General features: G+C 39.8%; 1 protein-coding gene across 5 annotated transcripts in view; it reads right to left on the bottom strand.

Moving 5' to 3' along the window:
- Window positions 1-22689, bottom strand: part of C13H8orf48 (chromosome 13 C8orf48 homolog) — a 39001-nt gene extending 16312 nt beyond the window's left edge. For 2 of the 5 annotated variants that reach the window (XM_035541833.2, XM_035541834.2), the window contains exons 1-7: window positions 22552-22689; window positions 21971-22173; window positions 20127-20385; window positions 17790-17915; window positions 11304-11536; window positions 8909-9061; window positions 6959-7049 (exon numbers count right to left, since the gene is read on the bottom strand). In XM_035541833.2, the coding sequence (XP_035397726.1) occupies window positions 6959-7049; window positions 8909-9061; window positions 11304-11536; window positions 17790-17915; window positions 20127-20376 (853 nt within the window). In that variant the 5' untranslated portion in view covers window positions 20377-20385; window positions 21971-22173; window positions 22552-22689. Of the gene's footprint in view, window positions 1-1601; window positions 6078-6958; window positions 7050-8908; window positions 9062-11303; window positions 11537-17789; window positions 17916-20126; window positions 20386-21970; window positions 22174-22551 lie in introns of those variants that run through there. The other 3 variants (XM_035541831.2, XM_035541832.2, XM_035541830.2) reach the window with 3 other exon arrangements.
- Between the last annotated feature and the right edge of the window lie 1656 nt (window positions 22690-24345).

Raw genomic sequence — 24345 nt, 5'->3', positions numbered from 1 at the left:
ATTTACATCTTTTAACATCAACAGAATGCTAATTTATAGTAAACAGTCTTTATTACAAACAAGAGTGTGCTGCTGAAAATGCTGCTAATTAGTAAAAGAGACCTTAGCCTGAGTGGGATGAACCACAGACTTCTATAAAGAGGATGAATTACAATTGCATTCTATCACACAGAGCATCTCCGAACAAACAGTTATGCTGCAAGTTCTTTGAAACCTAATTTTGTCCTCAAAGCATTTGGGAGTAGGGTGGAGGGGGTTTAGAGCAATCTGTTATTTGAAATAAATAGCTTTGAAAGTGTTTACAGCTCCTCCAATTAAAATAACCTGGGGCCAAATCCTACTGTCCTGAGTGGACGCAGAAACCAGTAAGAACAGGCCCAGCTGTATTCCTCACCGGGTTTTAATCTAAGATGAGACCTGCAACATGGGGCAGAGGGCAGACCCAGCTCTTTTAGCTTCCGAGCTGCTCAGATGAGTAATTTTTTTAGAATTCGTCACACACAGCATGTATCAAAGGCAACTGACTTAAATGTGTTTGAAATTCTGTCAGAATTATTGCAGCTCGCTGCCTTTAGGGGAGCTTACCTGTTAAGTAATACTATGCCATCTTTTACCCAGGTCATTTTTCCAGGTTCCAGATTTGCAATCAGTGAGGACATCTCCTAAACTTCAGTATAACAAGGACAAAAAAAAACCCAAAGCAAAATCCTCTCTGGACAAGCCAAGTCTGAGGGCAAATAACAAAGAAGTGGGAAAAATTAAAAACAATCATTAACATGAGAGCTCCTGTTTTGTAGCTGATTTTGTTAATGCCTATAATGTTCGCAAAACCAAGCCTGCCCCTCAGCAAAAAAATCTGCCTTTGATTTCACACTCTTTGGGGAATATTTGGGGGAAGAAAAAGCCTCTTACTGAATGAATTCGTAAGATATAAACTATGCTTGTTGCAGAGCTTGTTTTTCTTTTAAGCCTGAGGATAAGCCCTGCCACCACAATGTTACTGGAAAATTGATGTGATTTTCTTCAATTATCTGCTCAAGAAAACAAAGAATCCCAAACTGGCAGTCAACTAAGCAGCCTCTCCCCAAAACACCTCTCAACAAAGCAGACAACAGTGCACGCAAGTTTCTGACTTACACAACTCTGGGTGTAGATGACCTGTGCTGTACGCTCTGCGACACATACTGCCATTCCAACGCTGCCTGGCTTCAAAGGCAAACAAAACTTCTGAGCCCCATCTATGCCTGGAAAACCTGAGGAGAAAACTGCCTTACGAATGCCACAGGTGACCAGGGAATCATAGCTCTTGCTTCTTCAGAAATTCTGACCGAGTGAGAACAACTACTGAATCCCAATGAGGCCAAAGTTCAAAGAAGTTCCTGTACCCACGCTTCTGGCCTCAACAGAATATGAGAACTTTGCTAAACTAAACACAACAAGAGACACTGAAACGAAGCAGCTAGAGGGGTCCCTCTCATCCACTATTGCACTGATAATAGTGCTGGTTATTATTTTCTCTTTGGTAATGACATCCCTAGTGACCTACTGTTTTCACAAGTGGAAACTGAGAGGTAAAAAACTGCAGAGAGCCCAAGAGGAGTATCAGAAAGACCACGAAAAGAGCATTTTTCAAAGTACTCCTGGACTTGTTTCATAAAAAAAAAAAATCCAACACAAAATATTCTTGCATTACCTGAAAATAATAAAAAGAATGGCAACTATGAAATTTCCAAGCAAATATATCCTTGTTTTATCTCATTTCTAAGAGTTGTTAGCAGTTTGGAGATTTCCTACAGCTTTATTATATATATTTATATATTTAGTCTCATTTGTGCAAAGCAAAACCAACACAATCATGTATTTTTAATCTCTATTGTATTACTGAAACCATAAATTAAAATCTAGTACTCCCATCCTTTCAAAAATCCAGAGGCCCATGGAAGGCAAAGGGTCAGATTTTGGTTAATGCTGCCAACACAGCTGCTAAAAATCAATGATGTTGTGTTGTCTCGCACTGATCCGATCATCTGGTTGAAGATTTTGAAACCCAGTTGTAGTCTTCAGTAAATCAGATTCACAGATGTTCAGCGAGTAGCAGCCTGGTGCTGAAGGTCTGTAGCTGAAGAGCTCTCCGTGTCTTCAGCAAGGGGTATGTGCAGAAAGTGTGCAGGATCAAGCCCCAGATTTGCTAGCAGGCAGTAAGTCAGTCTTTCTTTCACTGAACGTTCAGTGCTGAGAGGTGCTAGTGGCATTCCAACCACAAGTGGATTAAGGACATCCAACGTTAGTGGAACCTATCTTACCAAGAGCAAGCCTAATGCACTTTTTTAACTAGGCTTGTAATTATTTTTAAACCAACCATACAATGGTGTGTTTCTATTTTCATAGCCTGTAATACGTCACAGAAAATGACAGCTCTATTGTGAGTAGCATATATAAGTAATATTTTCTAACAGAGTGATGGATGTAATACTAATATATGTAATCGTTTTAAAAAGTACAAAACATGTAAAATTACAAAAACCCTGCTCAAGTATACAGCTTGCTTGCAATTACCATTGATGCTCTATGTATTTTTAAACAAGCTATAATACTGTGATGATGCTGTAAACTTACTTCTGTAGGCAAAAAATGTTTTATTTAAAAATGTCAAGATGAAGGATGTAAATGTTCTTAAAGTGCTATCAACTAAAAATATGAGTTTTCACAGAGTATTCTAAAGGATTCTGTTACATGCTACAGATATATTTTACAACGTATTTATGGATCATACACGAGTCTATGTGAGAACAAACGGTACTATTTTATTACAAAATAAATAAATGTATAAATAAGCAATGAATATCCATGCCTAGATGCTGGATAATGTTTTTTTAAGGCACCCTGACCAATTCTATAGACACTTTGAATGACAGAGGAGCTCGTACCTTACTGACAGCAGGAAAACACGCCCCCCTTGTCCCAGCCTCCCCCACAGATCACATTGCTGGTGGTGCTGACGAAGATCTCCAGAAGCTTAGTTGCACAGCAAAAAGGAACAGTTAGCTAGTTGCATGAAAACAATGCAAACTTAGTATTCATAAGATTATTGGATGTATTCCCCACTCCCTTTTTTTTTTTTTAAACAGTGGCATTCAGAACACCAACTCTGTTGCATGCAGTAGCAATTTGCATATATTATAGCTAGCATCTAGGTTAGTTCTTATTGAGTAGAGACAATAAAAAGTAGTTTTCTGAAAATCACACGGAGTATTAATAAAATCACAATCTAAAGAACACAAGTATATTTCCAAATGTTTTAAAAATACACAGCTGAAAGCACTCTTCTTCATACCCACATACATAATTTAGAATAGTCGCATGAAAGCAACAATTCAGATTTTTAGTGAAGAAGAATCTGGGTACTGTGTCAGCTAACAGCTTCACAGAGAGACATGATCCCTTCCAGCAGCAAAACTCATCCTCAAGGCCACCAGTTCAGTTTTTGTCAAGCTCCCAGTACGAATAAAAGGGTTCAGATCCTCTTCTTGGAAGCTGATCAAATTGGCTGTGCTTAAAGACAAAAAATTCTCGCTACGCAACAGAATTATGACAAGTAGATGGATTTATGAAAAGGCAGTGGCTCCAAGGGAGCCTGAAGCATTTCAGTTTCTAGTATAGCTTCAAAGAAAAGATTCGAGATTAATGTAAGGATTACTGGGCCAGTGGGACCAAGGCCCACCTGCTCTACATAACCCTGCTCAAGCCGTGGGTGGGTATGATGCCCTTCCCACCTCAACCATTTGGTGACTACATATTTCACAGGTAACTGGAAATCTCTATTTCTCTAGTAACCTATTTTGAGTGAGATTCTGGGGGAGAAACAAGTACAAAGGCCTGTTCCCCAACAGATGGTTGGGAACAAGACTAAGGCATGACTGAGCCTGGAAGCCAGGTTCAGTTTTTCCTCAGAGAAATCTGGGGCAAGCCAAAGTGGAAATTACATTGCCAAAGTCCGCAAGAAACTGATTCTAACAGTAATTTGAGGAATAAAACTTTATACTATCTTTCTTACTGGCCATTTGGATAATGAAAACCAGTTATCAGCATATATATAATATCAACATATATATGAAAAACCCTTCCACAGCTGTGCGAAGTTCACACGCTGTACCACATCACAAATCATTCCGATTAACTAATGCCAATATGTGTAGCATGAAAGCTAGAAGGCAAAAGCTCCAAGAGGACTTCTAACAATAGACAGATCAATTTGTTTCAGTACTTCAGCTGCTTAACATACGAATCACCCTTGATCCACCTCACTCCTTTTGTCCCAGCAAGCACCAACAAGGGAGCAGATTAATAAATATTTCTTGATCATAGCTTTACAGTGTTTCTTTGGATCAAACCAAAAACCCACTGCTGAGGAAGGTACAGAAGGGGGAACCTCCTGTGAGCAGAAAAAGAAGCGACATGATCTACTTCCCCCAACATCCTGCACATCAGAATTTTTGGATTTCTAGTCTCAAGCACTTCAGGATTATGAAATAAATTATTTAGAGCCCCAGATCATTCATTTTGTTGTACATCCTTAATAGCTGCTACAAGAAAATCAGAAGACAAACACTCAGATCTGAGTCACTCTCAATTTAAAAAAAAAAAATAATGGAAACTGTAGTGAGCAGTAGGAAAAGGCACACAACAGACATGAGCAAAATACGCTTTGACTTTTTCAGAGGAGCTACCTGAGATGCCTTTCTGACATTTATGCAAATGAACAAGAACTGTATAGCCTCTGTGCAGTGGGAGTATGAATACTATTTTACAGACACAAATGTTTTCAGACACTAGTCCAAATAACTCATACTTCAATGTATTTACATAAAGGTTTGACAAAAGAGTTGGAAATAAATATTTCAGTATTTTCAGTAAGGAACTATGTACTAAAAGCAAAATATTATGATATCTTTTTTCCTATAAAACTAATCAATTTATCTTTAGAGTCTCAGAACTTACTGTTTTTTGTTGTTGTTGTTTTTCTAAGGGCTGAAAGATGTGTTCTTTGGCAATAACAACAAAATTACATTTTCAAAGAATTCAGCTCCCAATTACCACTTCTGTATGTGACAGCCCTCACGAGGATTCACAGCGAATGCTGGGGGTCTTTAACCTAGCGTTAAGCACATCACAAGAGGCTTTGAAAGATTCAAGAGAAACAGGGAGTGTAGTCCAAAGCTAAATAAGGAGAAGAGATGGGGAATATAAAATGAATAGGCTTAAAATATTGGAAGGTAGGAGATTTAAGGGATTCAAACATTTCTGATGATCAGAGAGTAATGAGAAGAACCAAGCAGGAGCTTTCTCATTATATAAGCAGCTATGCAACCTGCGGTGACAATTTAAAAATTAAAGCCAAGCTTTGGGGAATATTCAATGGACTACTAAACCCACCGGCTTACAAGACAACAATAAACTGCAAAGGAAGCAGTGAGGACAACCAGCTTTGTGAAACACCAGGCTGCATTGCTTTCACATTGGGCCTGACCTGCTCAGGATGAACCCATTCAAGACAGGTTTTTAAGCACCAAAAAGCAGGTATCTGCTATGAGACAGGTGGCCTATTTGTACATCCCAACATTTCTTTTTAGGTTTTCCATTCGTTTGTGGGAAGGGAAAACAAGAGGCTAAACATCCCCCTAGCACTCTTAAAACAATATGAGCATATACAAGAAAATAATTAAAAGGATATAAAATACAAAACCAACTTCAACAATACATATTCTTGCCTAAAAAAGTTTTTAAAATGTTTTTATCCTATTTTTCATAGCAAAAAATAATTGAGCTATTAAGCAGTGAAATCCTTTATTCACATGGTTCATAGACAAGGATATTCTTCAAGATTTCCACAGCCATCAAGAGATCTAAATTCACAGAAATCAGGAAACTGAAGACTGATGAAAGTCAGTACCTGTGACTCGTGCAAGTCCAGTGGCCACAAGGTCACTGCACGAACAATGCAATGAGCTCTTGCTGTCAGCAATGGTCAGAAAGGTGGGGTGCATTTGTGCCCACACAGCAGCAAGCATCTTTCGAGGCTACAATGAAGATAATGATTTTGTTCCTTAACCCATTGAGCTCCCCAGCATAAAGCCATTTTATTTGGATGTGTACTGAATACTTAAACTTTCGTCTGGATATACTATTTGAAAGACAGTCTTTGCCATTTTGAAAATAGCATAAAATAATAAATACCAAATTATATTAAAGATCTGCCAAAAATATTATTTGACACCTTATGCCATTTTTAACCTATATTGTTTTATCTCCTTCTAGACAGCTATCCCACACAGGTTCTAAGATTAATTTATTACCATTTCTTGTCCTGTTGGCATCCTCGCTGTTGCAGATTAATTTTTGTTACAGTCTCATTATTTCAGTTATATAAATACCCTGTTTCATTTTACTCTTTTCTACAGTTACTTTGCAACCTTCTTCTCCTTCACCTGGGACTCTCACTTTCAATTTGACATGATACAGTGGGCAAAGATTGAGCTGAAACACAGTAATTACAGCTCCCTGCCCCAGAAAACAGAATCATTTATTTTTCTTATGGATGGAAGCTGCTCTGAAATCCCACAAGCACCCCCCCCCCCCACCCCCAGTAAATTACTTGTCAGACTAATAATAGAAAATGCAGGCTTTCGTAATTTGAAAAACATATTTAGTTGGATTACAATGAATTGCAACATTTGTATTTGGGGATGAGTAAGAAGTTGAATCTTAACCCAGACTCCAGCACACTGGGCATATCTGGTTCCACCTGCAAGAATATTAAACTGTCATTCCATTCATCACTGCCAAAACAAGTTATACCCACAATAGCTGGCAATCAGCAGGTAGCTGCCCAAAGAAGACTCTCCCACTACTTTATGTCCTTGTCTTATGTTTATTATTTTCAGGCCTTAAGTTTTCTGACCTTTGTCTTTCAGCCTTTGCCATAAGTTCCTGGGATCCTCTGAAAGTTTGGGAAAACTTCTGAGTGTTTCTCCTATAAGTGTAAGCGCATCCTGAAATAAAAAGGAAACAAAATTATTTGGATTTGGATTCCTGCCATTTGACACGGCCTGTGTCACAGGTCTGCCATCGGCAGCTATATCCAGTCCCTCAAGAGCAACTAGGTAGGCTGTACCCATCAGAACAATTTTGCCGGGTTTTTAAAACATCTTGTTTAAAAACTTTGTTGAACAGTGTGGCCAGTGATCTGCCCCATACAGCAGGCAAGCAGAAAGCTACGCTGGTCACTAGAGACCACATGTCATTTCTACCTTCTGTGGATGGCTGCCAAGAGAGATGACAAAGAGCTCAGTAATGCCATGCAGCTCATACACTGCACTGGCTACTGACCAAGGGTTTCTTCTCCAGGGAGGGGAAGGAAAGGCAACTGGCCTTTTCAGAGAAGCTAGGAGAAAAAAAAAAAAAAAAACAGAAAAATGAGGCCTTACTTGAGACTGAAGCTCTCAAATTTCATATATGGGGTAAATAGATATAAAAAAATAAATAAGGGAGGAAAAAAAAAAGAAATCAGCATTATTCGGGGAAAAAAAAAAAAAGCCTGTGGTACAACCCACAAATTCCCACCCTGCTCGTAAACACAGAGAAAGAGGCCTTGAGGCTTCAAAGAGCACTTCCTTTCCATTGCTCAGAAACAACTTGCTTTCAAATCTCACTCCCTGACAAAAAGTGGGAGAACTCTTCCTTGGAAACGATGATCATCCTAAAGAGTAGTCACAGAACAGCCAGGGAATTCCGTAAGTTTCAGCTTACATTATATACAATCTACTCCAGAGGGCTTTTGTAACAATAAAGCATGAATGTGTGACAGCAGACAAAGACAGAAGACAGTCCTTCAAAGAGGAAATTTCACCATACCCACAGAGAATGCTACAGACTAGCCATTTCCCAAGCCCAGTATATGCAGAAACACAAAAGAGCACGGCAGTAACGTGTGAGATAAACTATTCCTGAAGAACCGTCAGAAAACTTGCTGCAGAGCCACAGTTCCTCTCCTCCTCTGTAATTCCTCACAAATGTTTAACTGGACCTGACTTTCCTCTGCCCAATTCAGCGGGGAAGAAGTGACAAGCACCTGGCAAAATTTTAAACCAATTTAGAAGGGGGAAAAAAGCATACGCCACTAGAAAAAAAGGCCCACATCCACAAGCACATACAAAGTAAAAGCTCTAAAACTGATGTCACTGCCCCTGAGAGCAATAAAGTCTTAGGAACTCAAAGTGAGTGTGTGTGTGTCTCTGCTTGTATCGTGACAGGAAAACTTTGGCACTCAACTGCATAACCAGTAACAACATGCTGCCTTTACAAATGGTCAGATCTTCTACCAGAAGCCACCTTTCCAGTTTGCTCACATTCAAGTGACAAAAATGACATCACTGCCACGCTTAAGAAACAGCCTTAGAAATTGTCTCCAAGCAGCAAGCTTGAGCCTGAGCCTCCACAACTTGGTGCTGCATCTTATTCTGCAACTCTTAAGCCAGAGGACTGGGAGAAAGACCAGTACAGCCACACCTACTATCACACGGCTTTGTTATTTACCATTTTGTCCTGGACAGCCCATCAGAATTAAACTGTGGAGAAGTAATCAAGATGTACCCAAAACAGTTTCAGGACATCATGAAGAAGACCTTCAGCTTCTATAAATCAGGCAAGCTCAAATTACTTGATCAGCATGCTAGTCCCATGTCTCCATAACGACATGGAGCCAAATTCTATTTTGAATTGTTCTGCATTCAGATCAATCTGATTGCATTACCATAAATTAGGAGAAAATCTGGCTTACAAATTCTTTAGATACAGTACATATAAAATGCACCAAAACACTTTTTTTTTTTAAAAAATAACATTTGCTTACTCTGGAATAAATTTGTTCTTCCAATTTTTCCTGGAGTAAAGCGCTTTCCACTAGTGCCTTCTTTTGTCTGAGAAAGGTGATCTCGGCTAGCTCTGCCGCCTTCTTCGTACAGTCAGGGCACTGTGAAGATTGGTGCACTTGAGCTTCTGTCACCTGAAGGAAGAGACTTTGATGTAATGAGCAGCGTCTGTCCCAGCAAGATGACCACTCCATTAAAAATAATCAATAAAGATACAGACAGAGTGGCTAAAGACAAAGGTTTGCTTTTGTAGGCAGCTGCAAATTATTTCATCATTTTTGTCACTGTATCATCTCGATGAGCCCGTCTGAATGTCTTCACACTAAAAATATTTGCTTTTTCCCACGTATTGCCCCCTCCAGCACCGATAACTTAGTTTCAATTAAAATCACCTATCTGTATCTCAGACCCATTGCACTGAGCTGTAATACGCTGGTGCTTCTTGTAATAGGCAAGCTTTCCCTGACACTTGAAGCTATGTGCACACTACTGATTTCTTCTACAGTAACTAATGGTCAAAAAAAAAAAAAGTACTTGAGTGCTACCAACACGTAAGCAGCCAAAACCAATATTGAAGATGGTTTTAATGGGGAAAAAAAAGTTTTAATTAGTATAACTCCTTTGACTTGGGTGGACGCTCAGTATAAATTAGTTTTATCAGTGTAAATCTATCCATAGTTTGCTAGTATCAAATACATCAGGAGCACCAGCAGCCGTTAGTTCCTCTTGCTTAGTAAGTAGTTGATGTTCTAGAACGCCAGTCTGTGCGTGCTAACCAGCCTTCACGACAGCTAATACACTAATTCCTGAAGGCTTGATTCAGTGAAATGAAGATGCTTTATTCCACGTTTCCAACAGGCTAAGAGAGTACAAATACTTCATCATCACAACTCTGTAACAGCAACTGTTAATCAGCAATAATTCCACCGTATGTAACTGCCTGTCTGTAATGAGGTTGTCACCAAGTTCCTATGCTGACAATCTACATAAGGCCTTAAGTACAAACCATGAAGGTTATGAATATCTTCACAAATTTTAAGAGGAAAATTAACTCTGAAGCAATTGGTTCAAATATCTATATGCATCTCTAAGACAGAATACAAAGTTCAACAAGCAGCTGACTTTGTAAAATAAATGATACTTATTAATTCCTAGTTTACCTACCATGAAACTTTGACTATATTTAAAATTATAAATAAGCATACTGAGTTTTGTGTAAAGTATCAATAATTTTTATCTGATTTAATTTACACAGATTCCATCGTGTTATATAGACCTAATAAGAGCAGTGGAATCAATCCTAGAAAGCCATGACTCAAGCCTCTGTCGTCTTACTCCTTGATTTCTTCTCCTCCGCATAGAAGTATTATTTATTTTTGTGTTCACCACCACATAGACGTAGCAGTCAAAGTCACCTTTCTTAAAAAATGTATTACCACACTGTAATACAAATAAAGAGGCAGTAAGAATTCTACAGAATGGTGGGTTGGTTAATGCTAATAAAATAAAAGAATGTAGATTGCTGAAGTTGCAAAACAAATTAAATAGGCAGGAAGCCTGAAAGAATCATTATGCCAGGACTGACTTTAAAGCATTCTTCCCTGCTCACCTGGCACAGGCTTAACAGAGGAATATGTTAACAGTCACTTCAACCATGTTATATGGCAATAGATTAAAGCCAGCATACACGATAGAGAGAAAGTAAAATAAATGACTGTAATTACTATTTAAAGCTTTTTTTTTTTTTTTTGCTTTATCAGAAATACTTTCCCAGATGCAGACATTCTGTACCAATTTCAAACAAAGCACAGGCATTTGCCAAGGCCCAGATTTATGGGTAAAGGCATCTGTAGGTGATGACTGCTGTAACTACATATTCAAATCCCTCTACAAGCACAAAGCAAGAATGCGAGTATCACCAGCCAAAACAATACCAGTCTTGACACTCTTGAGAGATGCCAAGTTGAAGAGAAGACCTGTGTCGGAATGCCTGTCCTATGGGGGGGAAACAACAATGAGCACCATGCTGGTGAAAAAGACAAAAGCGCTTCAAATTGTGTAGGTGATATAGATGTTTCCTAATAAAGGGACTGATGTGACCACGATTCTGTTGGACATGCTTTAATTTTTAACGTTACCTAATATTAAGGGGGGAAGTTTGTATCTTCTGAATTACTTTTAATGCTAGAGTTAACATGCGATGCCACCTAATAATATGCAGAATACTTCTATAAATAACAGGTGCAAATGTAACCAGAAAACAAGACTCCTTCCTGCAGGCCCCCTTGTTCTGGGGCTTATTGTGGACTGCAGTAACTGCCCATCCCAGCCTTGTTCAATAACAGAAATCATTACCATTTTGTCACCAAACAGTACCTGTTTAACGGTCTCCCTGATGTTCTTCAGGCGGATTCTATTCATTAACTGACCAGGAACTGTGCAGTTCAAGTCACTTGTCTCTGATTTCTTTGATGTGAATCCATGCTGCAGCTTCCTTGACCTGACACCACTTGCCTGCTTAGAGATCAGCCCCTGATGCATCCTTCTGATCTTAACGGTGCAAAAAGACCGGAGAGCATCCAGTTCTTCATCTGGTAACTCAGTAACTTCTGTTAGCCACACATCAACAAAGCAAGTGTCAATTACTATAGCAGGGGAAGAGAAGAATTACTGGTCCTCTATCTGTGCAACCTCATATTAACTATTTAATAAAAAACAAAGCCAATGTCAAGCCCAGAGGCAATGACAGTAATAACAGAAATATACAATTTAAGTCAGAGTGTGGATAACAACTGCAGAAACTTGCACAACAAATGCTTCTTTGAATAGTCCCCAAAGACGAGAGGGGATAAGAACCCTAAAGATTTGGACAACTTAATGATACAACACAAATGTATTTGTAAATTTAGTTCTCCAATTCTATGAGTATTGAACCAGAGGCAGTGGCTCTTGCAGTAACTCTGGAAAACACCTTTAAATTTGTAGGTAGGTTTTGTTTTATGTGGTGTGTTTTTGGGAAGGGTGGTTTTTTTGGAGGAGGGGTAATTATATTAGAAAATATTTTCCCCTAAACCATCAATGATTATTTAAGGAATTTGTAAATGACCTTGTTTAAACAAGGTATTTATTTCACCACCTCCTCCTTTCCTAGTGACATGTAATAATAAAACCAAACAGACTACACTTCAGATGGGCACGTATGGATGGATTTAAAACCAGCCAATGCTCAGAGGAAGATTTTCCACTGACTTAAACAGAGCCAATCAATACAGACAGCTAACACAACTCAGTTTTTTGTGTTACTATTTCATTATTCCATGGGCTTAACTGTATAACAACGCTGTGCTGTTCTACATGGTCTTATGAGATTTTCAACTATTTAAAGAGGGGACAATACCTCTCTACCTTTATTATACTAATTTTGCTTTAATGCAAGTACTGAAGCCTAAGCAAACGCTTAAATGTGCATAATTAAACGAGAAGCAAGGAGGAGACAAAACATTCCAGTAAACATTACTGGAAGCCTTGTAGACACCTCTGCATATAGCTCATGCTAACACAGCACTCCCTTCTCAGGGCTCCACTCTGACTGCCAAAAAAAAGTAAGACAATAATCACTACACAGGTACGGTATGGTGAGTTTTTTTCCACTCGAAATACTCAGCTGGAGAGCATGATTCTATCACTTAAACTATCCTTTCCTTACTACCTGCTTCAGCCATTTTCAATGGCTTCCCTTGAATGAAATTTTACTTTTTCTAGAGAGGCACTGCCTATTTCAGGGTGCTTCTGTGACAACCCGTACATTGTCATTCGGGTCCTGTGGCGTACCGAGACATAACCACAATGTTGATCTTTAGTACACTGAATGATATAAACATAAGCCATCTCCTAAATATGCTGTGATTAATTTAATCTAAAGTAGGCAAGCCTTTGCTGTGGAATTTTGTAAGGAAACCAGGCATGTCTTCAGAGATGCAGTCAATCCTTATAAAGATTAAGTGGATCTACAGTTAAGACTAAGCAAAGTAGAAGTCGGTGAGCTTTGCCTTACGGACAGAGAAAATGGGTGATTGAAGTGCAACTGCCACAGTTCAGAATCAATCATCGTACTGCAATTTATTCCTCCTTACAAGCTGCTGTACCAAATTCACTAAAGACAAAGACACAGTGATACTTTATAGACAGATGAGTAAGAATTACTCATATATACATCAAATACTTGAAAATGCAATTTAAACATTTTTTTTTCTTGGGTAGGATCATGAACATTTGCATGGATAAACTCCATCAGGTCGTTTTCCTTGCAAGTGTAATACACACCCCCTGCAAAACAGTTTAAATCATGTGCCAGAATTGGGTTTAACTGCACTGATAAAATGGATGCATATTCATCTATGCTGCACATAGACTGAATAAAAGCATTAAAAAGCTACTGTTGTGGAAGAAAAAAAAGCAGAACAAAGCAATTTAACACCCTAACCTGAGTACTCAAATGCACAAGTAAATACATGGGGTCTGCTGAACATTTTGTCACAATTTAGTGCCAGCCTAATTCATTCACTGAAGTTTCTTCTGACATACAGAAGCACAATTGAATTTAGAATTGGTTTCTAATAATGCACACATGAATTGTGTGCTGCCAGACACCCACCCATTGGCTCATATACACCCGCAGACATTAGAAGAGACACTAGCAAAGAAAAACAGAAATTTTTAACCTTCAAGTTTAACAGTAAATAAGCTCAGAAAGAGTAAAGGTGTTCATGGATCTAGACTAGTATTTTACTGAATAAGAACTAAAAGTGATGAGAAAAGTCAGTGCACAGTTCAATTCAGAAAAAAAAAAAGTCATTTAACTGCACAATGATTATTTATACTTTCAGATTTTCTTCTAGGTATAGAAGTTTTGCTGGTCCTTCATCTGAAAGAAAAGAGATGCATACAACAGGATCTTTTTTGGTGTTAGTTTCATTTCTTGTCTTTCACATATTCTTTCCGTCTTTAGACTCACATTACATGCTCAAATGCTCAATCTCCATTTGTGGTGGCAGATTTAAATGTCACTGCACGTCTGTCTACAGAGAATCCCTGCCAGTGCCAATTATTGTTCCAGAAGCATGCCTTGTTGATGCTTGGTTGCCCTGAATCGTGCTTTCCCACACCTTTTTTCAAGAAGAATAAGGCAGGGACAGGTGACAAGAAGAACAAAACTAGACACTGGAACAGATATAAAATCAGAACCCTATATCCAACAGCAACAGGGCTACAAAGCACAGAATGTTTAGGAAAAAAAAGCACAAACTGAAAAAAAGAAGCTTCTCTGATTATAGAAGTAGTCAATGTGCACCACTGGAGATAAACTAATCTCCACATCTACATTATAAATCCTGCTGCGTGGCTTATAACTAAATGACCTACATAGATTTTGGGATTCTGTATGCAACTACATCCTTATGTGTAAGATTTTAAATCTATACGAGTGAGGGGAGGAAAAGAAAATCGACTGTTTTCTTGGGTTTCCTTTTCCATTGATGTCTAACCGATTAAACAGAAAAAACTTGGCAGGCAATTTGTTATTACTATGCTCTATCTTCTATTTTAAGAAGAAAAATTGTGAAATGAGTGAAGGAGAGAATTATGAAAGGCAATAACTGATAACTACTCTTCAGAAAGATTAACGCCACATCTCAAGACAACATTTTCATAATTATCTAAATTGCATTGTACAACTGAGTGCAGCAGTTCAGATTAACACGCTGACGGCCCAATCAGCAAACACAGCTTTTGTAAGGTTTGCGCAGATTGCTTGCATCAGTTGTGGGCTACCTGAAATCAAGCTATTTCATACAAATATGGATTCAAAGCCAGTGAAGTTCCTGCAGCGTGGTGCAGGATAACCTGTTTCCAATAAGCTATGATTAGAAGAGACAACACTAAGAGTCTTGCAGAACCCATGATTTCCAGAAGAAACTCATTCTTTCTCAGTTCTGTAAAGACTTTATTAACCAAGAAGCTCTTCACTAGCAGGAGTTTCCACGTGGATGCTGCTGGTTGAGACTTCCTATATAGGCTGTATCAACGCTGTTTTACTACAATAAAGTTTTTGCAACTTTTGCAACTACAGAAGTAAAGTTTTCTAATAGACTGGTAGGAAACAAACTAGAAGAGAACTCTGGAATCAAGGGTCTAAGCCTATATGAATCCCACACCTTGTGCATTTTACCTAGCAGTAAGTTTAGGTGCTGACAAGCTCAGGAATAAGAAAGAGCCAGCACAGACTAATGGATACCCGCTCCCTTCCGCAAACATAACGCTTAGATGATTTCTTAATTCTTATAGACAACTACTACTACCTTTAGTACACACTTTTAGCAAATTACTATTTGCCAAGACAATAATTAAATGCTTGGACATGCAGAAATTTGTTCACACCTTACAAATACCTTGCAGACAAAGGTGAGTGAATCTCTGAATACAGCACAAGTCAGAGCACTGAAAAGCCCCACTTGAACTTTCACCCACCTCTGAGCTGAACAACTGTGGCTTCCTGTAGTACATTTTAAAAACGACTAACACTCTTTGGAATAATTGACAGGGAGTTAGGGACTTCAAAGAATAGCGGGGTTGTGTGTGTGTGTTTGTTTTGTGTTTTCTGTTGTTTCTTGGTTTGTTTTTTTTTCTGTGATGCATTTGTCTAATAACAGCTAGTTACCACAAAACTGAGGTGGAGGTCCAAGGAAGAGACTAAGAAGCAATTATGATAAAAATTTCTCACTTTTCTTGAGGTCAACATCTAGGTTTTTCTTCTTTCAAGCCATAAATAAAACTATGAAAAACAAGAACCATTTTCCGGGGCATTCCCATGGACAAACCTGGATTTTCTTTTCCTTATTTAACAGTATCAGTAGTAAGATATGTAAAAACCCTCTTATTTTATTAGCTGCAGATGAATTCAAAAGTAACACGCATGCTCAGTGCATGCACCATTCATTTTGCTAAACTTACTGAAGGGACCAACTGTGCAGCAGCCTAGCTCTAGGTGCGCTCATCTTCTATTGTGCTTAAAAAGTTTCCAAGTTGATAAAATAATAAGGGGCTCAGGGTCCACTGAGCGATGAATTATTAAGTCAAAGAGAAGACATTTATAGATGTCAGCATATGAAAGTTGCTGTGCTTATGTTGGATATATGTCAATAGTCTGCTGTAAAAAAAAAAAAAAAGAGTAATACACACACAGCTAAGTACAATTGATGCTGATGAATTTGGAGATGACCCGTCCATCACTAGACTGTGTTCTATGTTTGCATGAAAGCAGCTTAAGCAAGAAGCTTCTTATTGACAGTGGTTGGAAGCACAGTAACAATGAATGTGCCTGAAAAGTGCTTAGCTGCTCCAATGACAAGAGACAGGACAGGTAGAAAACAATGCATCACTTCATACGTCACCACAAGCTAAGGAAAGAGCTGGCTTTTCAAGACTCAATGACCAGTCTGAGTCTTCCCATCCAAAGTCCATAAACCAAAAGCAGAATGTTTGTATAGCAGTACAGAAATACAAATTTCAGGAGGAAGTCTTCCCAACCAACTCTCAAAGAAAACCCTATAAAGAAGGAAAACCTCCTTAACGCTATCCTGTTGTTTTGTATTCGTTAAATGAATCCAAATTCATCAGGACCTCTTCAATTTCTCTGCATATCAAACGGTCACAAGATTCAGATGTATTTTAGGAAGACAACTGCAGAGGAGCTGGTCAGAAGAAGCCTCACTACTAGAGATGAGATAATCTACATTAGCTGCCTCTTCACTTGACTACGTGAAGTCCTAGAAATCCAGTAACAGGAAGATAAATGCTGAAGATGAGTCAGGAACTCATAACACTGACTCACCACTGTTGTGAATGAGCTATGCAATTAAGAAGAGCCTAAAAATAATCTCAGGTCATGTTCTCCTGCAGTACATGGAGTTTCAGGATGTTTGTATGTGAGTGCAATGCCACAAAGCACCTGGGCAATAGGACCTACTTGATTAATTAGTCTTAGAAGGGCCCTATAAAACCTCTGAATTTCTTCACTTTTCATACACATGAAGGAACATGAGGAAGATTCCTCTTCTGATTCAATTATTTTTTGCTCAACTACAGCTTTCTTGCTCTTTTTTTAATTAAAAATAGTATCTCTGACCCACTTTTCAGAAAGATTTGAGCAGGACTTCCATCCCACCATCTGCTCTCACAGCTCCTTGTATAATCAGTGCATGCGAATAGCATCCTTCTTCCCTCCCAACCCCTCTCCTCCTCCATGCACTACATCATTGTGTTGGTTAAAGCTGTTCCATTGTTCTTGTCGAAGTTGGTGCCCTGCTGCCTCCTGCAGCTTGGGAAAGGAACTAGAACATGGCAAACACGTCATTCAGTAATTAACACAAATGATCAACAGGGGGAAAACATTTCGCACATTCTGAAGGCATGGTGATTTTGGAGCAAAAAAATACAACCCTAGTACCTGTACAGCTATAGAGAAAAATGAGAAAAAATAAATAGCCCAATAAAATTTTGAGGTTTTCAGTTAAATTTAAGATGTAGATACATTTTTATGTAGATTTATCCACACCTTGTGGTAATGCATCACTAGTATAATGTCTCTGTGTCAGGAGCAGCAAAGCCGTGTGTTACAGTAGACAAACTGTTTTTCCAAGAAGGCATAAAAGAGAATCTTCATACTTAATTACGTGGCTAATTAAGTCAGGTTAATTACCTGGCTTAACTTAATAGCTTATACATAAAATTTTAGTCATTAAAAATTCACATCCCCTTTGTCAAAGAAAGAAGAATTATAAATTCTACTAAAGTTAGTGAACTCACCAGAATGAGTTTTGCTGACAGATTTGCCTTGCTTAATGGCAGCTTCTTTATTTTTTAGAACATCCATCCATTTTCTCACGAAATATCTTTCCACAGCTGCAGAACCAACTACTTCAGACTGCTCATCTACAATGGAAAAAAAAAAAAGTAGCTTTGGACATACATTGTAAAGAAACCAGGAATGAGAAAAAACAAATCAGGAGGTAACACAAAACAGGAGGCAATCACACTTGAATGTCATTGAGTTTTCCCTAGTGAGGGAAAAGAAGCCCCAAGCCATCGGCCTTTACAGTTGACATCAGAGTTTGAGGCTGAAATACAGAGCAAGCTTCTGTCACTCCACTGAAAGACTAGAGGATAAGCTGAGAAAACGAGACTCACACATTCTGTTTTGTCTGCAATGCTAACAACCTCAATCAACTCCCCCTATCACTCACTTTCAGCCCTACACAGGCTCTTCTCTTATGGCAGTACAAGTACTCATGGGAGCTTTGGTGAACTCTATCAAGGTATTGATCCAAGTGAAAAAATAATGGGAAGGAAAGGCAGGAGGAGAATGAAAATCTATATAAATTCCCTGTTCTTCAACTTGTTCCAGTACAACTCCAGTTCTGCAGTAACTAAGGATCCAGCAAAGACGTGAAAGTGAAGAGCTGGGTAAAGAAAAGACTTAAGAGGTCTGACAAGCCAGTGCCACTGACAGGAAGATACACGGTTCCAGTTCAAAATACTGAGCACACTGAGCAAGCACCTGACCTCTCTACTCTGTTTTCAGGGTACTAATAGCAAATTGAGAGGGCTTACACAAGGAAATAATGTGTCCCTATGGAGATACCAGCATGACAAGTCTTCTATAGTTCTCATTATGTATATATGCTGCTCTCTGTAAGATATATACTGCAGAGAGATATCAACTTCACAAAATATTTCCTGTGAATTATTCCCTGGTTTCCTCACTTAACTAGTAGCATTCAGAAGACTCCATAATTTTATGAAATATTAACCTTATAAAGATAATAAGTGTTAACACTTATTAAAAGCACCTCTATACACACAAGGATTCCTCCTAGCACATGCTTCTGGATGCCAACAATATGGATTTTAATGGTTAGACATGGAATAATTTCTAAAAGTTGCTATATATCAAGAAAAAAAAGGTTTATTAATACGTAGTCTTTGTAAAAACTAAAAATTCTGAGCCAAACTGTTAAATCTAATCCATTAGACACTGCTCAATTACATAAATGTAGCATGAATAAGACATCAAGGCGATGATAATCTCTTTATTCAGATTTTTGAAGCACTAAGGCTATACTCCATGCTATGACAAATAGGGGTTACATACACGTATATATATATTTGACAACAAGTTTTGGCCTGCATTGTTGAGATTTCATGCCTAAATGTTATTTTAAAAGGACTCCTAAAAAAATTGTGCTGGTTATTATTGCAGAGGTGGGGAGGCATAAAAAAAAAAAAAGCAGTAAAGCAGTAAGGTGCTGGCTGGGTGAGGAACAGAAAGAACATCTCTACTGAGCTTGTCTACAGTAAGAACAAACAGGTTGTCATTTTTAAGTATAGACAAGGTTAATTATATATTGGTATACAGCAGCTGATCAAGTTGGACAAAGAAGAATCAGATTACAACAATGCCAGCTAACAGACATTACCATATATCTCAAGTCCACGCTGTTTTTAAAAAAGATATTAAGTGCCTTAGTTTTAAAAACTATACTGTTTATACACGCTGACAAGCTCCCGAACTAAGAACAGATTTTTAAAAATCATGTCTTCAAGTACTCACAGTATTTCTCAGACCAGATTTGGAGAAAGGGAAGAAGAATGACAGAACCCCACAGACACAAAGGGAAAAAAGAACTAACAAACAAGACATTGAGACAGTTAGCTTATTTCCTGCTGTCTGCTTCTTTATCACTGTGATGCAGCTTTAAGGTGCTATCCAGCCCTCTTAAGTATTTCAAGTCTTGGATCTTTCCCTCCACCCTTGGAAGAATTACTACATAGCCCAGATGCTTCTCATACCTGGTTACGAAGTCATAGTATCTTGCAGAAATTTGGAACGTGCCAATAGAATTTAAGCATCACAAGATTACTAAGGAAGGGTTTTTATGGCCAATCCATAACCCTCCTACATGTAGTCATCAGTGAATCCTGAGAAACCAAGACACAGATCTAAGCATGCTGAGGTTCTTTTGCTTTGTACAGTGGCCACATTGCATGCAATTTTTTAAGTTTTTATTTTTGCCAAGTCATATCTCTACTGCACAGATCTAAAGCTGTGCAAGACAGGTCTCAAGCACGGTAAGTTCTGCATACCTGTGTGATTTTGGCCTGTTAGACATGACGTGCTTTCCAACCCATCCGACACGGCAGAAGACTCTACATCCTCTACAGAACAACACAGTTCAGGTGGTTCGCTCTCACGCTGGCAGCAGGCGGCTTCCTCCTCACTGAAGGACTCAAACGTATCTTCTGAGTAGTCAGAAACAGAGCTCCTGGAACTCTGGCTCAACTCCACCTGCCCCTTCTCACAGCTACCAGAATTATCCACTGAGGTAGTAGCCATGGTGCAGCACTACAAATGAAAACAAAAGAAAACCATCAACAGTTTCAGTTATACAGGATAAATGACCAGATTACTTACAGCTGTGGCAGGCATACAGAGGAATATCACAGCTCAGCTCAAACCCAGTTTAGGTGGCTGAAGTAACTGTGCTACATCAAGGCAACACCCGTCAAAGCACTACTGCTGATTAAAGTGATGCATCATTAAGATCTGCTGGGTAAGCTTACAATAACACTTACCACTGGGCATTTACAATGAATTTTGATCAGCACTCCTTTCAAGTCTGTTGTGAAATACAGGTAACACTTGGACAAAGTCATTTATGAAAACAAAAGGTGATTTTAAAAAAAATTGTTTCTTTTGCCTTAAACCTCTCACCTCTCAGAAAAGCAAAGCCTCCTTGTTCTGCTTAGATTTTGTCCAGAAAATTAGAAAAAAACGTGACAAGTATCAGCCAGATGATGCTCTCAAAATGATGGTCACACTCTCAGCGTGAAAAAAAATAATAAAACTCTCCAGAACCAAGTTCCAGGAATAAAACAGGCCTCAGATAGGTAGCTATAATGTAATGTGGATACACTTTAAAGCTGTGTGTGTGTGGTTTTTCTTTGCCCCCTCCGTTTCTTTTTTAAATTAGAATGATGTACTTCCCCTTCTTCCTTTGAATCTAAGGAGGTAAACAACTTTGTCCTAAACAATTTTGCCCTATTTTCTCCTCTACTCTAATAAGGTAAGAAGAATAAATGTGAGGGTGATATCCCTTTGGAAAGGTACCTGCAGCGGTGACAACTGTGGTTCCTCCATCAGAAAAAAAGGGAACCCAGTAAGTAATCAAAACCACTTTCTCTCATGCCTGAAGTTCACCTATGCCACTCTGCTTTGGTGTTTGTTAACAGTTTTTAGGCAACTTTGCTTTAAAGGTGCTGACCTTAGCTGTTTCTCTACTGAACACACTATGCTGCCTATTGGACGTGCCATGTTACTGCTGAGGTCTGTCTGTGCACTGAGTAAGGACCCTGTGCCCCTAACGCAAATTCAGGCCTTCCTTCCCAAGGCTAGACTCCAAAACCAATCTGTAGTGCCAAATTTCTAGGCCCGTAAGTTTAATTTTTGTTTTAACACGTGCCAAAAAGTCAAAAATAGTGCTTATTAATATTTACAGGTTACGTCAGAACTACGCAATTCTTTTTATTCACTGTACCAACCCTGAATAGGCTGGAGACTGGTTAATAAGATCAAATCTCCTGGAGAAAACCAGTAGGAAATGCAAACAGAGGCAATTAGTGCTGCAGCCTGCAGCTGGCCTGAGGAGCTGAGACTGCACAAGCAGCAGGGGCAGAGAGGTGGAGTGGGGCGAGGATACTCAGGTAACGGGACTGGCTGACTGAGGGAGCAATATTTCATAGTATCAGATATGCATGATAGTAGCTCATTTTCACAGTGAAAATGAGGTATTTGCTCCAAAATGAACATAAAAGATAACTTAGAGTACGTAAATATACTTGTAAATAATAAATAAAACACATTTACAGACTGCTTCAAAGTGCCACCTGGCGTCCTGCAGCTTTTACTCCTCACAAGGACAAGTCCGTACCTCACCAGAGTGCAGAAGGCGAGCTCAGCCCTGCAGCAAGGGCTTTGAAAACAGCACCTGCCCGAGCTGCTCCTCCAGCAGCCCCCGGGCTCCGGGACACACAGGGACACACAGCCTCGTCAGTGGTGTGCTTCCGGAGTGTCCCTGAAGAAAAAGGGCAGCGTCTTTGGAGAAAACCTGAGGGAGAGAAGCTCCATCTCCTCCTAGGAGGCAGAAATGTGAAAAGCTACGTTACCATCAGAAATGGGAAATTACCAAGTAACAACATTACCATAAGAAATGTGAAGTTACCGCCAAGTAACAACTAACTAAGAAACCCCTCTGCATCCACCTTCTGCTCAAAACCCCACAGCAGCAGACGTGGCATTTCCCTTACGTTACACACAGAGTATATTTTTACGATCCTTCATTTCCTTTACATTACACATAGAATATATGTTTTTACGATCCTTCGTTTCCAGGACAAAAACACAAGTTTTCCAAAACCACTTCCTCCATACTTTAACGGCCAAACCCCCTCGTAGCAAGCCGCCGGGGCCGTCCTACAGCGGAGGGCCGGCGGCCGGGGCCCAGCTCCTTACCCACGGCTCGCCCCTCCGCCAGCTCCGCGCTGCGCGGGCCCGGTCCCGGCTCCGAGCCGGGCGAGGCCGCGGGCCCGGCCCCTAGCGGGGAGGGAGCCGGGGCTCCGAGCCTGCCGGCGGGCGCTGAGGGGAGGGCGCGGGGCGGGCGCTGAGGGAAGGGGCCGCAGGGGAAGCGGGAGGGCTCCGCCGGCCCGGCCGCCGTCTCTGTCGTGCTCTGCCTGCGATATCGTGTCGCGACAGCGGGATCTCGCGGTGGAAGGCCGGGAAGAGGCCGGCGTTGCTGCTGAGGCAGCCAGGCCGAGGGAACAGCTGGCAGAGACAGTGCCCTTTGGGAGCACGTCGTGATATGAAGTTAGCTCGTGTCCTCTGCGTGCTGGATCCTGCTTTAATATTGCTATTACAAGGTAGCTGATAGCACTATATTTTCTTTTAGGGAAGTCATTTTATCAATAAATACATATACTTCAGTTCTAGGGTGCGTAGTGTTTTCTCTGTCACATAGAAGTCACTGAGGTATTTTACCACAGTAAGCACCTCATGCTGGATTTTGGCTGGCCTGCCCAAGGTCTATGCTTGATTTTAAGATCTTGTTTTCTCTCATGTTTCATTAAGTGCAGCACATGGTTTTTGCAGCTCAAGCGGTCTTTCTCTTGAAAGAGAGACGCCTGTGTGTTGCTCTTATAAAGAAACAGTTTGGACAGGGTAAGGAGAGAAATGCACACTTGCGGAAGAGTAAATAATTGCATTGATGCAATGGAGTGTAAGGCTAAGAGGAATAAGCACTTCATATTGTTCCAATGTTTTAACATTCAGTGCTTCTTTGCTTTCTGTAGAGTGGACTGCTTGCTGCTGGCCCTCTTTGTTTTCATTTGGCTAGCTACGACATATTAAAATAATTTACATGTGATGAGTATTTCTTTTATATTCTCCATTGTTGTGGTTTAGCCGGGCTGGCAGCCAAACACCACACAGCCATTCGCTCACCCTCCCCCCTCCCTCTCCGGGATGGGGGGAGAGAAACGGGAAAGTGAAGCCTGTGAGTTGAGATAAAGACAGTTTATTAAGACAGGGAAAAGAATAACAATAATAATAATAATAATAATAATAATAGTATTAATAGTAATAATGTGTACGAAATAAGTGATGCACAATGCAGTTGCTCACCACCCGTTGACCGATGCCCACCCTATCCCCGAGCAGCTGGCCCCCCACCCCGGCTAGCCACCCCTATATATTGTTCAGCATGACGCCAGATGGTATGGAATACCCCTTTGGCCAGTTTGGGTCAGCTGTCCTGGGGCTGTCCCCTCCCAGCTCCTGCTGCATCCCTAGCCTGCTCGCTGGCAGGACAGAGCAAGAAGCTGAAAAGTCCTTGGCTTGGTGTAAGCACTGCTCTACAACAATTAAAACATCAGCATGTTATCAGCGCTCTTCTCATTCTAATCCCAAACATAGCACCCTGCCAGCTACTAGGAGGAAAATTAACTCTGTCCTACTTGAAACCAGGACATCCATCAATAAAAGTCATAGCAGTAATAAGAGAGGTATGCAGCTGTGAACAGAAGCGGCATTTACCCATCCTGCAGGAAGTGGGAGTCAGCTGAATACCAGTCAGAGCAGAGATCTTTACAAAACTTCCTTTTCTTTAAGCTGCCGACATTATGAAAGGAGGAAAATGTAATTAAGAAAATACCTGCCATTTAGATGAGCAAAATCTGCATTGCGTACTAAACCTCTCCAGCATAAAGGTTCACCTTTCATTGATAGCTTTTTTTTATTTTTCTTCTCAGGAAA

Source organism: Cygnus atratus, chromosome 13 (genome assembly GCF_013377495.2).
Source record: "Cygnus atratus isolate AKBS03 ecotype Queensland, Australia chromosome 13, CAtr_DNAZoo_HiC_assembly, whole genome shotgun sequence".
In the NCBI taxonomy this organism is placed as follows: Eukaryota; Metazoa; Chordata; class Aves; order Anseriformes; family Anatidae; genus Cygnus; species Cygnus atratus.
This window is presented reverse-complemented; position numbering and strand designations above follow the sequence as displayed.